Here is a 12,959-nt window from a genome sequence, read left to right on the forward strand (position 1 = left end):
CCAAAGGTCATAAAAACTATCAATACGTATTCGATACGCACGAACCTTTTAAATAAAATATTTTTTTATTCTTTTTGATATAGAATATTCTTAATTATTTTTTATATAGGTTATTTTAAAAACAAAACAGTTATCGTATGTAAAAAATTCTCGTGCAAAATTGACTTAAGGATTTTTTCTTATAATTGCCATTCTACATTTCCCGCCAACATGGCAAATATGGCGGAGCTCGTGTCGTTTCCCGCCAAGCCTTTCGCGGAGCTCTCCTATGGCGCATCTCGGTTGTATTGCGATATAAATTAATTGTGTTTTCTTACGGTTTTTTCAAGTTTTCCGACGAAAATGGGGCAGTCGGACGACGTTGAAGATTCTACATATAGTAGACATCAAGATTTGTGTCAGAAATTAAATATGGATGCAACTGCTGCAGCCGAAGCCTGGAAATCTTACGAAACAATCAGACAAAATTATACTCTGGAGGTAGTTTTCAAACCATTTATCATTGTAACTGTTCCAAATTGTATTGTAATCTTTAAATTAAACAATACTACTTCTCATTACTTTGATGATAAATTACAAATGTATTACTTTTCGTTTTATTTACGATGTATGAATTGATTGACTTATCTGATCAACGTTTAACATTGTTAAATTCGCGGTTTATTTTGTTCAAACGATTAAAGCGCACCAATTTAAAATAATAAGAAAATCTGTTAATTGGGCACTTTAGTTCCAAAATGCATGAGAAACGTTTTTATGTATTAAAAGCAAATTTATAGAAAACAATGATCTACATCTGCCATTATTTGTACCTTGATTATTTATGCTTATAGTTTCAAGTGTTACAAATTTTACATTTTGTTTTCTTTATCAAAGTCTTGCAGTATACTTTAATTTCTTTTCCTCTGATTTATGAAAATATTTATGGAATGTTTACCTCTGTAATTTGTAAATATGATGTATGTACAAATACATGTAGTAACATGTCTATAAATTCTAATATTTGTTTTTTAGGGTGATCAGTTGCATTGGATAGGTTGTGCATTGTATGTAGCATGCCGTAAGTCTTCTATACCTACTGTTGGAAAGACTGGTACTAATGTGGAAGGCAATTGTGTGTCATTAACACGATTGTTACAATTGTGTAATCTTCCATTGATACAATTCTTTACCAAAAGTAAGTCTTGGGCTGACATGGCCAATATGCCACAAGATTTTCGCTCAAAGATAGAAAAACTTGAAGGAAACTTTGCTGTTTCTATGGTTATATTTAAAAAGTATCAGCCGATCTTTACTGATGTATTCAAAGATCCAGTGGATGATATCTCACGACCACATAGATCTAGACGGCATAAAGCTATACCTTGTACTCCTGCAAGAGTATTTGAATTTTGTTGGACATTATTTATTTGTATAAAGGGAGCATTTCCAGATATTTCAGATGATTTAGTAAATTCTTATCATCTTCTTTTGGCCTGCTGTGATCTTATATATAGCAATGCTTTGTTGGCTAATAGAAAAGATCTTTTAAATCCTAAGTTTCCTGGTAAATATACCTACTCATTATTTGTTATCTTATGCTAAACAAGTCAGTCCTTTTTATTCATATATGTATTAACAGGTTTACCAGCAAACTTTAATGATGACAATTACACTCCACCTCAAACAGCAAATTGTATAATTAGTCTGTTATGTGAGCGCCATGAAGCTATTGTGGTTGAAGCTAAAGTCATTAAGGAGTATTATTTGAGGAATCATATTAATAAACTGTTTAATGACAGAGTCTTGCGTGGTGACCAGTCAAATTTTTCTGGTATTCTAGAAGCTTTGAATTTTGATGGCAACAGCAAAGCTATTAACAAAGTATATGAACAACATGTACTAAGTGTTGGAGATTTTGATGAAAGAATTTTTTTAGGTAACTTACTTTGATATTAATTTATATTTCTTAAAGATGTCTAGTTTTTAATCTTGCTTATCATTATGGGATATAATGCTTGTGAATAAAATCAAATAATGCTACAAGTAATGTGCTTCTATGCTTATTTTTATTTTCATTCTGTTGTGCTGCTTCAACTTGCTTTTGAACTGTAAATTTTTGTATGCCATGCATAACTTCATAGTGTTTGCAGTCATTGTTTATTATGTATGCATTATTTAATCAACATTAAAGTTATAGTGTATGTATAAATTTAAAATCTATATCACTCCATAGGTTCATCTTACTATTTATAAGGAAATAACTACAGATTCTAGTTATTATATATAGCTACAAATAGAAAATTGTATTGTTTATTTATATATATGTAATTTTCAAGGTTATCTTATAGATTTGTTTATGTTTTTCTATTTGCATCTTTTTTTGTTTTTTTAATAAAAGAAGAAATTGTCTGATAATTTTTATCCTGTAATCTTTTATCTTATTCGTTATCATTTGATCTTTGTTATTTTTATCATAATGTTTTGTCTTGTTATAATTTTCATTTCTTGCTGTTAACCAATTTGGGTTTGCTTTGTCTTGGCTGTAATTTACAGCTGACTGGAGACGAGTCAGATTAAATGGAATATCAAGTTTGGAAATAGTAGGAGGAAATATAGCTTGTCATGTTAAATTATCAAAACATATTTCCATAAAAGGTAGGTTCATAATGCACAAAAGGCTTAACTGAATGCAATTCATATTTAAATTCTTTATGGATTCTTTAGATTAATTGTACTTTACTAGTATTAGAGTACCGCTATGTATCATATATGATTTTAATTTGTTTTAGGTAATGATGCTAGTAACAATATAGGTTCTCCTACACAAATGATGAATGTTGGTGATCTTCAGGAACAATTTCAAATAAAAAGAGAACAATATAGTGGTGTAAGTATTGACAAAACTATACAGGTAAATTATATTTGTAAACTTTAAAATTCTAATCAAATTCTTGTAAAAACTTTCACAGCAAATACAACATTTAGCTCCACCTACTCCATTAACGGGTCGTAATTACCTTAAGTCAAAAGATATTACCAACGTGACACCAGTATCTACTGCAACACAAAGCGTAATTCGACTTCAAGCCATGTTAGCAGGCCAAACATCACCAAGTGAAAACTTGTTGCAAATTTTAAACAGCTGTTCTCAAGATGCAAAGACGCTTGTTGAATCAAAGGTGAAAGAAATTGGAGAACAGTTTTGTGCTAACTACAACAAAAGTACAAATGTCAATGACGCTACTTCAGATTTTGGAAAGAAAAGACTTGACTTAGGACAAACTCTTTTCTACTCTCTTTTGGAAAAAATTTTAAATGATGAAAAACGCAAGAAACCAAATTATGACGTGACGGTAGGTTAATCAATTGATTAAGAACTAAGCAAAACAAATTGATGTATTTATTTGATTTGATCTACTGAGTTTTTACTTATTTAATTTGTTATAGAATCTTCTTATGAACGAGGTCTTCATTCAGTGTTTATTCGCCTGTTGTTTAGAGATCGTCATTTATTCGTATAAAAGTAATGACAAAATTTTCCCGTGGATTTTAAATGCTTTGAATTTAGACGCCTACTATTTCTATAAAGTCATAGAAATTATAGTCAGAGCAGAAGATCAGTTACCTCGTGACGTTGTGAAACATTTAAATCAAATAGAAGAAAAAATTTTGGAATCCCTTGCATGGAAAAATGACAGTCCATTATGGGATGCTATTCAATCCACACCAGAAGGTGTACCAAGCTGCGAAGAAGTTTCTTTACCTGGTACATTAGAAACTGTTGACCCAAATATTCCTGGTCAACCAGTGTTAAGAAGAATTGCTTTGGATCGTGGCACTCACCATGACGTACAACAAAGTCCTATTTCGTCCGCCTCGGAAAGATTTCAGTCTCCCGTTACAGCATCCGGCGTAGCTAAGAAACGTCTCTTTCCTGATACCAGAATCAGTGGACAGAGCGTATTGCGAGTAGCGGGGCAAAACGTTTTACCGTCAAAAGTTTTAATTGACGGTAATTCAAGAATCCTTCTATTACCTGAACTTACAGTTCCAAGATCGTCTGGTGTGCAAGCTACTAGCACACCGATGCAAACTGTAACGGTCAACAGGGAACCAGTGAAACCAAAACGAACTGGTTCCGTTGCATTGTTCTTTAGGAAATTTTATAATCTCGCAAGTGTACGCATGTTAGATTTATGTGGTTCGTTAGAAATAATGGATATTGATTTAAAGAAAAAAATATGGACCATCTTCGAGTATTCCATCAAGGAACGAACGGAATTAATGAAAGATCGGCATCTTGATCAAATTTTAATGTGTGCAATTTATGTGATATGCAAATTAGCAAAAATGGAGAAAAATTCATTCACCGAAATCATGCGGTGTTACCGATTACAGCCACAAGCAGAGTCTCACATCTATAGATCGGTACTTATAGCTAAAACATCGACGGACGAGTCACAAAAAACTAGCGAAGAAAGCGGACAGAAAGATGTACCAGATAAAGAGCCTAATGTTGCACCTCCTACGCCTACGAACATGGCAGGAACTTCACAAAATTTCGGTGAAGAAACACGCGGCGATCTAATTAAATTCTATAACACAGTATACGTACCACAAGTTAAAGAGATGGCCAATAAATTGGGACTGGCTCGTGGCAGCGTGACAAATCTCTCGTTAAGTCCATTACCAAAGGGAAAACCTCCCGCGAGTTCTCCAGTAAGACGTGTCACCAGTAGCATCATGACACGTACATTAGATCCAAAAGCTATTTCAGCTTCTCCAGCGCCACAGCTTAGTTATTGCTTTAGTCGTAGTCCTGCTAAGGTAAATTAAATAGCTATAAAAATTCTTCTTTTTTTAATATAGCAATATACATGATTCAGTATTTTCCTTTTGTTTACAGGATTTAGAGGCTATTAATAAAATGATGATTTCTGTCGATCCAAAACGATCCGTTGGAAAACGACTCTTAACGGATGACACTGATGTAGAAATGTCAGAGGCGACGTCTCCTATTAAAAAAACAACTGCTTTTGTTGCTCGCAGATTGGAAAATATAATTGGGGAAAGACGTACGCAGAACCAATAAGGAATACAATGGATTGTTAAATAGGTTATTGAGAACTGAATTATACATAGGTAACGGAAGAAGAATCTTCAGGAGACATTTTCGTTTTTATTGAATAAAAATTGATCGATATCAACAAGTAGGAAGAGCCGTTTTGAAGTCGAATATCTGTTTCTTGGCTGTGTAGCTTAAAATAAATGAAATGTTCGCTTCTCAGGTATGATCATGTTAGAAACAGAGAAAAGGCCCGTATAATACCTGATCGTATATATAAAGATACGATATTGTTATATTAAGTGAAGTCAGAATTTTATTTCCAGTGTTCCCTTATAGTTTTCGATCAGTTAAATCGAGACTAGGTATTTTAATGCATTTTGGAGAGAATTCCAAAATATTGAGAAAATATTATTATAAAATAGATGTAGAATATACTGGGCATTTTCTTAATCTTCCTTTCTTAAATATCATTTCATTTTAAACGTTAATTTTATATTCATTACTACACGTTAACACAAATTTTTAATAACTTTACAAAAAATAATTTTAAAGTTGCTTTAAATTTGGTTACAAATATTACGTTATAATTAATGTTAAGGATGTTCATTAAATGTTTATATTTCACTGGAAATGATTCTGGCTTTTATTGGTATCACAAATCAGCGGTATTTTGATAGAGCTATGTATGTACTCTCTTCAAAATTATATACTTATATAACTTATACATAATGATGAATTTATAAGAGGTACGGCCATAGATGGTAAAAGAATATTATTTTACCGGTAGATTTAAGCATGCTGTAAAGGCAATGAATGCTGGACGCATGCAGATACAATTTGGGTGATATTTAATTAAAGTTATTAGGCTTAAGTTTCAATTTACAAAATTTCAACGTTTAATCAATGTATTCTTTTGGTCTTGAATGTAATAAGTTATTCGCGTTTCTCGATCCCGGCCTCACGTGTATGCGTGTACTAGATTTAAGTGTTTTTCTTTCTTTTTTTTTTTTTTCAAATTTGACTTTTGATCTCATTAATCTGTCTTTTATTACCAAACAATACATACAAATTACAAATGTTATTATTAAGATTAGAATGACATTGAAATGACTTAGAACCGGAAAGTTCTTGTTTCTTCGAAAAATATACAATATGAAACAAGTGAACATAAATTCTTTCGAATGAAAGTCGTAGCAAAATTATACAAAACTTACAACTTTATCGTTTACGTACTGGTTTTTTGAAATAACGTACTTGTAAGGTTTTCAGAATAGAAAAATAATTTCGATGAGGAAGAGATACTATTTCTCATTGCGCAATTACGGCAGTTCCTCTAACGATTTTTTTTTTCTTAGACAAAATAAAAGTGTAAAGAGTTTTATTGGCATATAATAATTATTAAATAGTTTATTTGTATATAGTATTGTAATTCGAAAGTAAATCAAAACAAATGAAATTCGGAAATTTATATTTTATACAATGAAGATAATACATGTCGAATGCATTGAAAAACCTATATATGTATGAATCTTTTATTTTACATTTTGTTCATGAATTTGTACTATATTATTGTATTACTTATGTAGTCAAATTTATATTTGAAGAATTCACAGGTTAAGAAACCTAAACATTTTATAACTTCTCTAGCCCAATCAAACTCTCAAAGTATTGAATTCAATTGAATTTCATTTTGATCGTAAGTTGGATATAATGTAGGAGTTTGAAATTGTTTAAGTTTTTAGAATGATGACAGGTTTTTATTCACTCAATTTATTTGTTGAATATATGAACGTAAATAGTATTAATAAACTGTATACAGTGTGAAACAGAAATATGAAAAAAGCAAATAACCTCAAAATACTCTTTGCAAGTGTTTTGAGTAGAACATTACTATATTAAGAAAGACATTATATATACTAACATATTTATATAAAAAGTACGATGTATTGTTTTGTTAAAATGTCAAATGTACGAATATTTGTTGTAAAACAAATATTTAGACAATTTGGTACTAGTAATACAAATCTCAGTATCTCAAAACAAAGTAGATACATAAACAAATTCATAAAGCAAGGCCAATCATCAAGAAGGTAAACACAATATTATACATTTTTAAATTATACAAATAAAAAAATGTTATTCATTAATTTGTAGAGATCCACTTGATTTTTCAAACCCTTTTGTTTTTGGACCATCAAAAACTAAGGTTTCAGCACATGTACAGCGAAGAGTAAATGTTTTAAATACAGTTTTTATGAAATACGTCACAGATTTATTGTCAACAGGAGAAATTGAACCTGAACTTCTGAACAGAGACATAGAAATTTCTCATGTAGATATAACTAAAGATTTTAAGCATCTCAATATATTTTGGATAGACAATGATGTTAATACTAAATCTGATACAACAGAATTATTAAATAATTGTGCACATAAATTAAGACATGAATTATCTCAGCTTAAGGTCATTGGCTGTGTACCTCCTGTACACTTTCTAAAGTGCAAGGGTATTAGTCAATTAAAAGAGGTAGAAGAAAAATTAAAAACTTTGGACTTTGGGGAAGATCATGTACCTAGTTTATATTCAAATGCTATAAATTGCACTGTTATATCTAAAACCTCTCTCAGTGAAGAGAAAGAAGTGAGCAAAAATGAAAACTCAGAAAATGCAGACAATGTTTTTAGTGTAACTTTACCAAAGATGAGACATGATGTATTTGAATTGGATCACTTTAGAATTATGTCAAAGGTATGTGATGTAAATGAGGTAAAATCAATAATTATAATATGATTTCTTTTTTCACAGATCAAATCTTCATTGAATAAATCAAGAGATACTTTAAGAAAACAACAAACAAATGTACAGTATCCTTCAACACCTCTTTCTGAACTAGATTTTGAAAATACTTCAAACATGTTAACTATAGAAGATCAGCAAGAATTCTCCAAATTTTTAATTCAACGACGAAAGGAACGAAAATACAAAAATAAAATGAAATATTGTAATGAAACTGTCATTGATAATGTTCCTGAAGAAAGAGATGATGATGATGATTATGACGATGACGATTGGAGCATTGATCAAGACTTTAATGAAGATGATACTGATAACATGATTGACAATTATTATGAAGATCATATTGATAATAAATTTAAAGACAAACATTAAATGTCAACAAGGAATTAATATTGCAGAATACTTTTTCCCTTTGATACAAACGCAAAAGACTGGTATCAACAACATTTATTTCTACATTCAATTTTGTTTTATATTACAACTGTACATAATGTACAATTCAATTTTTCTTCATTGAATTTACAACATGATTTATGTGCAATATTAATGTCAATTATTGATCCCATTGGTTCAATTTCCTTTGATGTTGCTAGAATTTCTTCATGATCGCAAAATATTTATAACTGTTTCAAAAAGGTTTGTATAAATTAATAATTAAATATATGGACTCGTGCCAATCACTTCCTTCCAAATTTATTTTAAAATATTTATATTATTTTAGAATAAATCGGATTTTATAAAATTTTCATATATCAACTAATACTTGAAAAAGAAGACGCTGGATTTAAATAAACCTGAACTAAGGGTTAACTGCTATTGTTTTTGAAACAATTGAAGCAGTAAAACAAGAACTAACAAGATATAGTATAAATTAGAAATTAAATTATAGCGTAACATTAATCAATGTTTGGTATCTTGCATTACATTTACCTAGTCTAAATCATATGACTCATACAGTTCATTTAACTGTCAGTGTAAATAAAAAAGATATGTAACATGAGAATGGTACATTAAACTTCAACTAGATCGTGACTGTGATGCATTCAATTCTTGCTCTTGCACAGCTTTGGTATCAACTTCTTCATCTGTTAAAATAAGGTCAATTTGTTGTTCATTTGCAGGTTTAATGTTTGAACGAATGTTTAATGCTGTTAAATGAGGTATCGAATCACTTAAATTACATGCTTCCAATACATATTTATTAAAAATTTCACTTTTATCAGCATAAACATGATGACCTGCTCCTGTTATTGCCTGCAATCATTAAAATGATATAATTGAAATGCTTTAAAATTTGTTATGCCAATTTCTTAATTTTTTTTTTTTTTTTTTTTCACCTGAACATTAATGTAACATGATGATCTAGCCTGTTTTAATGTTTCCCAAGATGAATTATCAACCCATGATCGGCTACCGTACAAGAGAGTTATGGGAATATCTGGATTCAATTGATCTATTCTTCTCACAATAGGATTTTTGGCCCAGCCAAAATGTTGCATCATTGCATGGAATGCACTTTCGCCTCTGTTTGTTAAACGTATCATTTAAATTCATTTTCAAATTCTGCACATAAAAATATGAAATACTTACGATGGTGTTTGGGCATTGCACTGATGCAAATATTGGGAAATTATAGTAGTATCATCTTTTAAAACAGGTACAAATTTCTTTACTATATCAGGTCTCGTTTTTTCTATTAACCACTGTCCTAAAGAAAATAATAGTTTAATTACAGTATAAAATGGCTCATTAAGTAATATAAGAAAATGAATTGCAAAAGAAACTAACCAAATGGTCCAGCTACTCTAACTGGCCATAATGGATTTAATGGTTCCACCATATATGCTATAACTTTTATCCACATGGGTACTCTTGAAATTCGTTCTACAGGTCTTTCAGGAAAACCCCAAGGGTCAGCCAGAATAAGATGCTTAATCCTTTCAGGATGTTGTATAGTATATGATGCTGCAAGGAAGCCACCCATTGAATGACCCAGTAGTACAAATTTTTCTAACTGCATTTCTCTTCTCCATTCTTCAATGGAACGGACTAGTTGATTTTCAGCTTCTTGTGCTTCACTGCTAAAAATTGGCCGACTACTTCTGCCAAAGCCTGTCATAAAAACGAAAAAATGAATGATCACAAAATGAATAATTTGACTATATAGCATAAAAAATAAAAATCTTATGAACAAGGTATTAAGCACTTTAACAGTAAATTATAAACATTTAACAATATGCAATGTCATAGTGTAAATTGTATTCGATTCCAAAGTTCAACCTTACTCATTTATGACTCATACAAGATAATTGTACTCAAGAACAAAGCATATCTCTAAGTACAACCTACATCATGTTACATACTAATATATGTACATGAAATGTTTTTAATATTGGTATATTGATAATATATATTATTCACTGTAAAATTTGAAAACAAAATTTTATTCTTAACATGCTTACCTAATACATCAATAGCATATACTGGTCGTTGAGAAGCCAATGCATCAAGGTTTAAACACCACAGTGCTACACCTGCTCCTAAACCATGTAACAAAACAATTGGAGTCTTTGGTGACTCCTCATTTAGAGAAATAGTCCATATCTTATCTGATGATCCTACAACTGGTCCTATGTCTACATACCATCCCCTGTATGTAGTTTTCAAACCTGTTTTAAAAATATACTCGTGTTACACCATTCTAAATGTAAAATTGCTTAAAAACAAATAGCTTACAGGAAAGGATCTTTTTCTCCGCAGTACGTAACATGGTAGAAGATGAGCCAGACCAGCTAAACCATCCCCAAAACCAACTAATAAAAAGCGAAAATTATTTATTAATGATGTTATAAAAATTAGCAATCAAATAATTAGTAAATACACTCATAGATTGTGTAATTCTGATGATATATTAATCTGCATCATTTTATAGTGATATGAATTAATTGACACTGAACTTGAAGAATTCTTTCATCACATTATATAATTATTATGACGATAAGCATGATAAACATGAAATACGCGTATGGCCGATGAATTTCGTAAATTTTATTGTGCGCATTAAGAAAGAAATTACCTATTGACAAGTGCTCAAAATAAACATCAAATCAAATTAACTATACATTTCTTTGGTTACGATTCTTCGTGCTAAAATTGTTTAGTGTATGACCTTGAAATGCGATCCAACGTGATGTAGTTAATTCTTTAACTTCCATAATCAGTTGCCTTTTATACATACAAGTTTTCGGATGTATGAAATCTTTTCTATGTGAATATTATCTGTAATATAAACTTATTATCTGGAACAATTTTTGTCACGAATATAAATGTTCACTTAAATTCTGACATAAAAAGATCGTAAAACCGATATAACATAACGTAATTAAAATGATGATCATCTATCGATGTTACATTAACAATTGCGTGGAATCAGTAAGAAATTAACGAGAAATATGAATACAAATAATCCAAGTGACAGTTCTTAAATGACTTTAAATTTGTTTTATACATACCTTTTTGAACTGACAATTTCATGATCTGCCATTAGCTTCCGAGATAGTTTAGTTGTTCGTTTAGGATGATTTCTTTGTTGACAATGTGGAAAAATAGTACTTCAACGTATGTAGTCAATTCTATTATCTAGTCAGTGTCGATTCGAGTACACTGTTCTCCGATGAAAAATGGAAGGAGGGAGAATCAGCTGATATACATATGCGCTGGAGAATTCAGTTTTTTTTCCGAAATGTGAAATGTACGTTGCATCGTATGATTAGATTTTTAATCTTTATTAAATATAAAACACTTATATCGTGTTTGAATATGTTCTTTTTAAATTATGTTGTTTTAACAAACAAGACATTTTTGATAAACAGAATTGTAAGAGATAACATAACCTAAAATTTATGCGACAAATATGTATTGTATATAAATATATAAATATATACACTTACAATTAACATAAGTAAACACAGATTGGCAGCTTTTCTTTAGGAATAAAAACTGCTTAGTAATTATACTATGTTTGTTATTTTTACGTGTTTCAGAGTAAGTATTTATTATCTTTTACATTATGGAAATTTGTATTACTTTTTTTTCGTACATATGTTTATTGATTTATTCATAAACCTGTGTATGACTTAAAAATATTATTTGCAAAGCAACAATATTTATTTCAAATAGCATAATTTAAAATATTGGTTCAGTGTTATAAATATATATTTAAGATAAATTATTTCGCATAATATATAATTGAAAAGTCATAGATTATTATTGAATTTTCCGTTTAATAGTTTAAAATATTTAAATAATTAATCAAATTATTCGCAAGACTAATCTTGCTTTTTGTAACACGCAAAGTGTAAATGTAATACAATGACAAATGTCAGACAAGACATTTTATAATGATCAAAGAGTCTCTGTATACAAGCACTGGGTGCTTTTGGCTCTCCCGACAATATGAGCTATTCATCCCAATCAGCACATCCTCATTGCACTCATGCATGATTCTCATTACTCGGTCCAATTGTTTCGGGAATTCAAACTTATACACTATAGCTGATAGATTGCACTTATATTCTTTTATTTTTTAACCCAGTAATTTCCAAAGGTCCTATTATAAAGAAAAATAAATATAAGTTGCTCACTCGATATCGCCTACTCGTTTGTTAACATTAAATATCCAAATCAGATTTGGTTAAGGGATGACAAATTTAAACATTTAATATTTTTCTGAGAAAAGGGATTATATTATTTTTATTTCGTCAAATGTATTTGACACGTAAGAAAAAAGTATACAGAGGGTAACAAGAGTTTAATTTCGAAAGGCTTGCTCAAGGAAATGCAGGATGTAATTATGGCTGTGTATGTGTAACGATGTGACACATAGCATGCGTGGCGTAAGGATACACGTGCCGTTCGGGCGTCGTCTGCTGGCACTACTTTCCTGTCTGCCACTCAGGAAAAAGGATCCTAAACGAAACGGAGTTTTAGAACTAAAATCGCGTGTTATATTGCATTACCATTTCATTAATTTTACCCTAATTAAAAACAGTTTTCATATTTGATTATTTTCATTAGTATTTTCTACAACAAATGAGAAGATTTTACCAGTTA

General features: G+C 30.3%; 3 protein-coding genes across 8 annotated transcripts; 2 read left to right on the plus strand and 1 right to left on the minus strand.

Annotated features, from left to right (window-relative positions):
* The first annotated feature begins 218 nt into the window (after positions 1-218).
* LOC114877194 (retinoblastoma-like protein 1) lies at positions 219-5,273 on the plus strand. Of its 2 annotated transcripts, XM_029189448.2 has the most exons (8): positions 219-480; positions 1,015-1,546; positions 1,622-1,918; positions 2,536-2,637; positions 2,772-2,869; positions 2,952-3,335; positions 3,430-4,809; positions 4,889-5,273. In XM_029189448.2, exons 1-8 carry the CDS (start codon positions 343-345, stop codon positions 5,072-5,074), a joined length of 3,117 nt encoding a protein of 1,038 aa, XP_029045281.1. In that variant the 5' UTR covers positions 219-342; the 3' UTR covers positions 5,075-5,273. The 2 variants fall into 2 exon arrangements, with proteins under 2 accessions (XP_029045281.1, XP_029045282.1); XM_029189449.2 differs by lacking the exon at positions 2,536-2,637.
* A 1,318-nt stretch (positions 5,274-6,591) lies between these two features.
* On the plus strand, positions 6,592-8,483 carry LOC114877196. Its single transcript, XM_029189455.2, has 3 exons — positions 6,592-7,140; positions 7,205-7,799; positions 7,857-8,483. Exons 1-3 carry the CDS (start codon positions 6,992-6,994, stop codon positions 8,217-8,219), a joined length of 1,107 nt encoding a protein of 368 aa, XP_029045288.1. The 5' UTR covers positions 6,592-6,991; the 3' UTR covers positions 8,220-8,483.
* On the minus strand, positions 8,277-11,773 carry LOC114877195 ((Lyso)-N-acylphosphatidylethanolamine lipase). 5 transcript variants are annotated; one of them, XM_029189452.2, is made up of 8 exons: positions 11,360-11,773; positions 10,924-11,126; positions 10,584-10,660; positions 10,310-10,516; positions 9,636-9,959; positions 9,438-9,555; positions 9,185-9,371; positions 8,277-9,101 (listed from the first exon to the last, which is right to left on the minus strand). In XM_029189452.2, the coding sequence occupies exons 3-8, from the start codon at positions 10,615-10,617 to the stop codon at positions 8,865-8,867; spliced, it is 1,107 nt and encodes a 368-aa protein (XP_029045285.1). In that variant the 5' UTR covers positions 10,618-10,660; positions 10,924-11,126; positions 11,360-11,773; the 3' UTR covers positions 8,277-8,864. The 5 variants fall into 5 exon arrangements, with proteins under 5 accessions (XP_029045285.1, XP_029045286.1, XP_029045283.1 ...); XM_029189453.2 differs by having other exon boundaries at positions 10,924-11,146; XM_029189450.2 differs by lacking the exon at positions 10,924-11,126.
* Between the last annotated feature and the right edge of the window lie 1,186 nt (positions 11,774-12,959).

This window comes from Osmia bicornis, chromosome 2 (assembly GCF_907164935.1).
Source record: "Osmia bicornis bicornis chromosome 2, iOsmBic2.1, whole genome shotgun sequence".
NCBI lineage: Eukaryota > Metazoa > Arthropoda > Insecta > Hymenoptera > Megachilidae > Osmia > Osmia bicornis.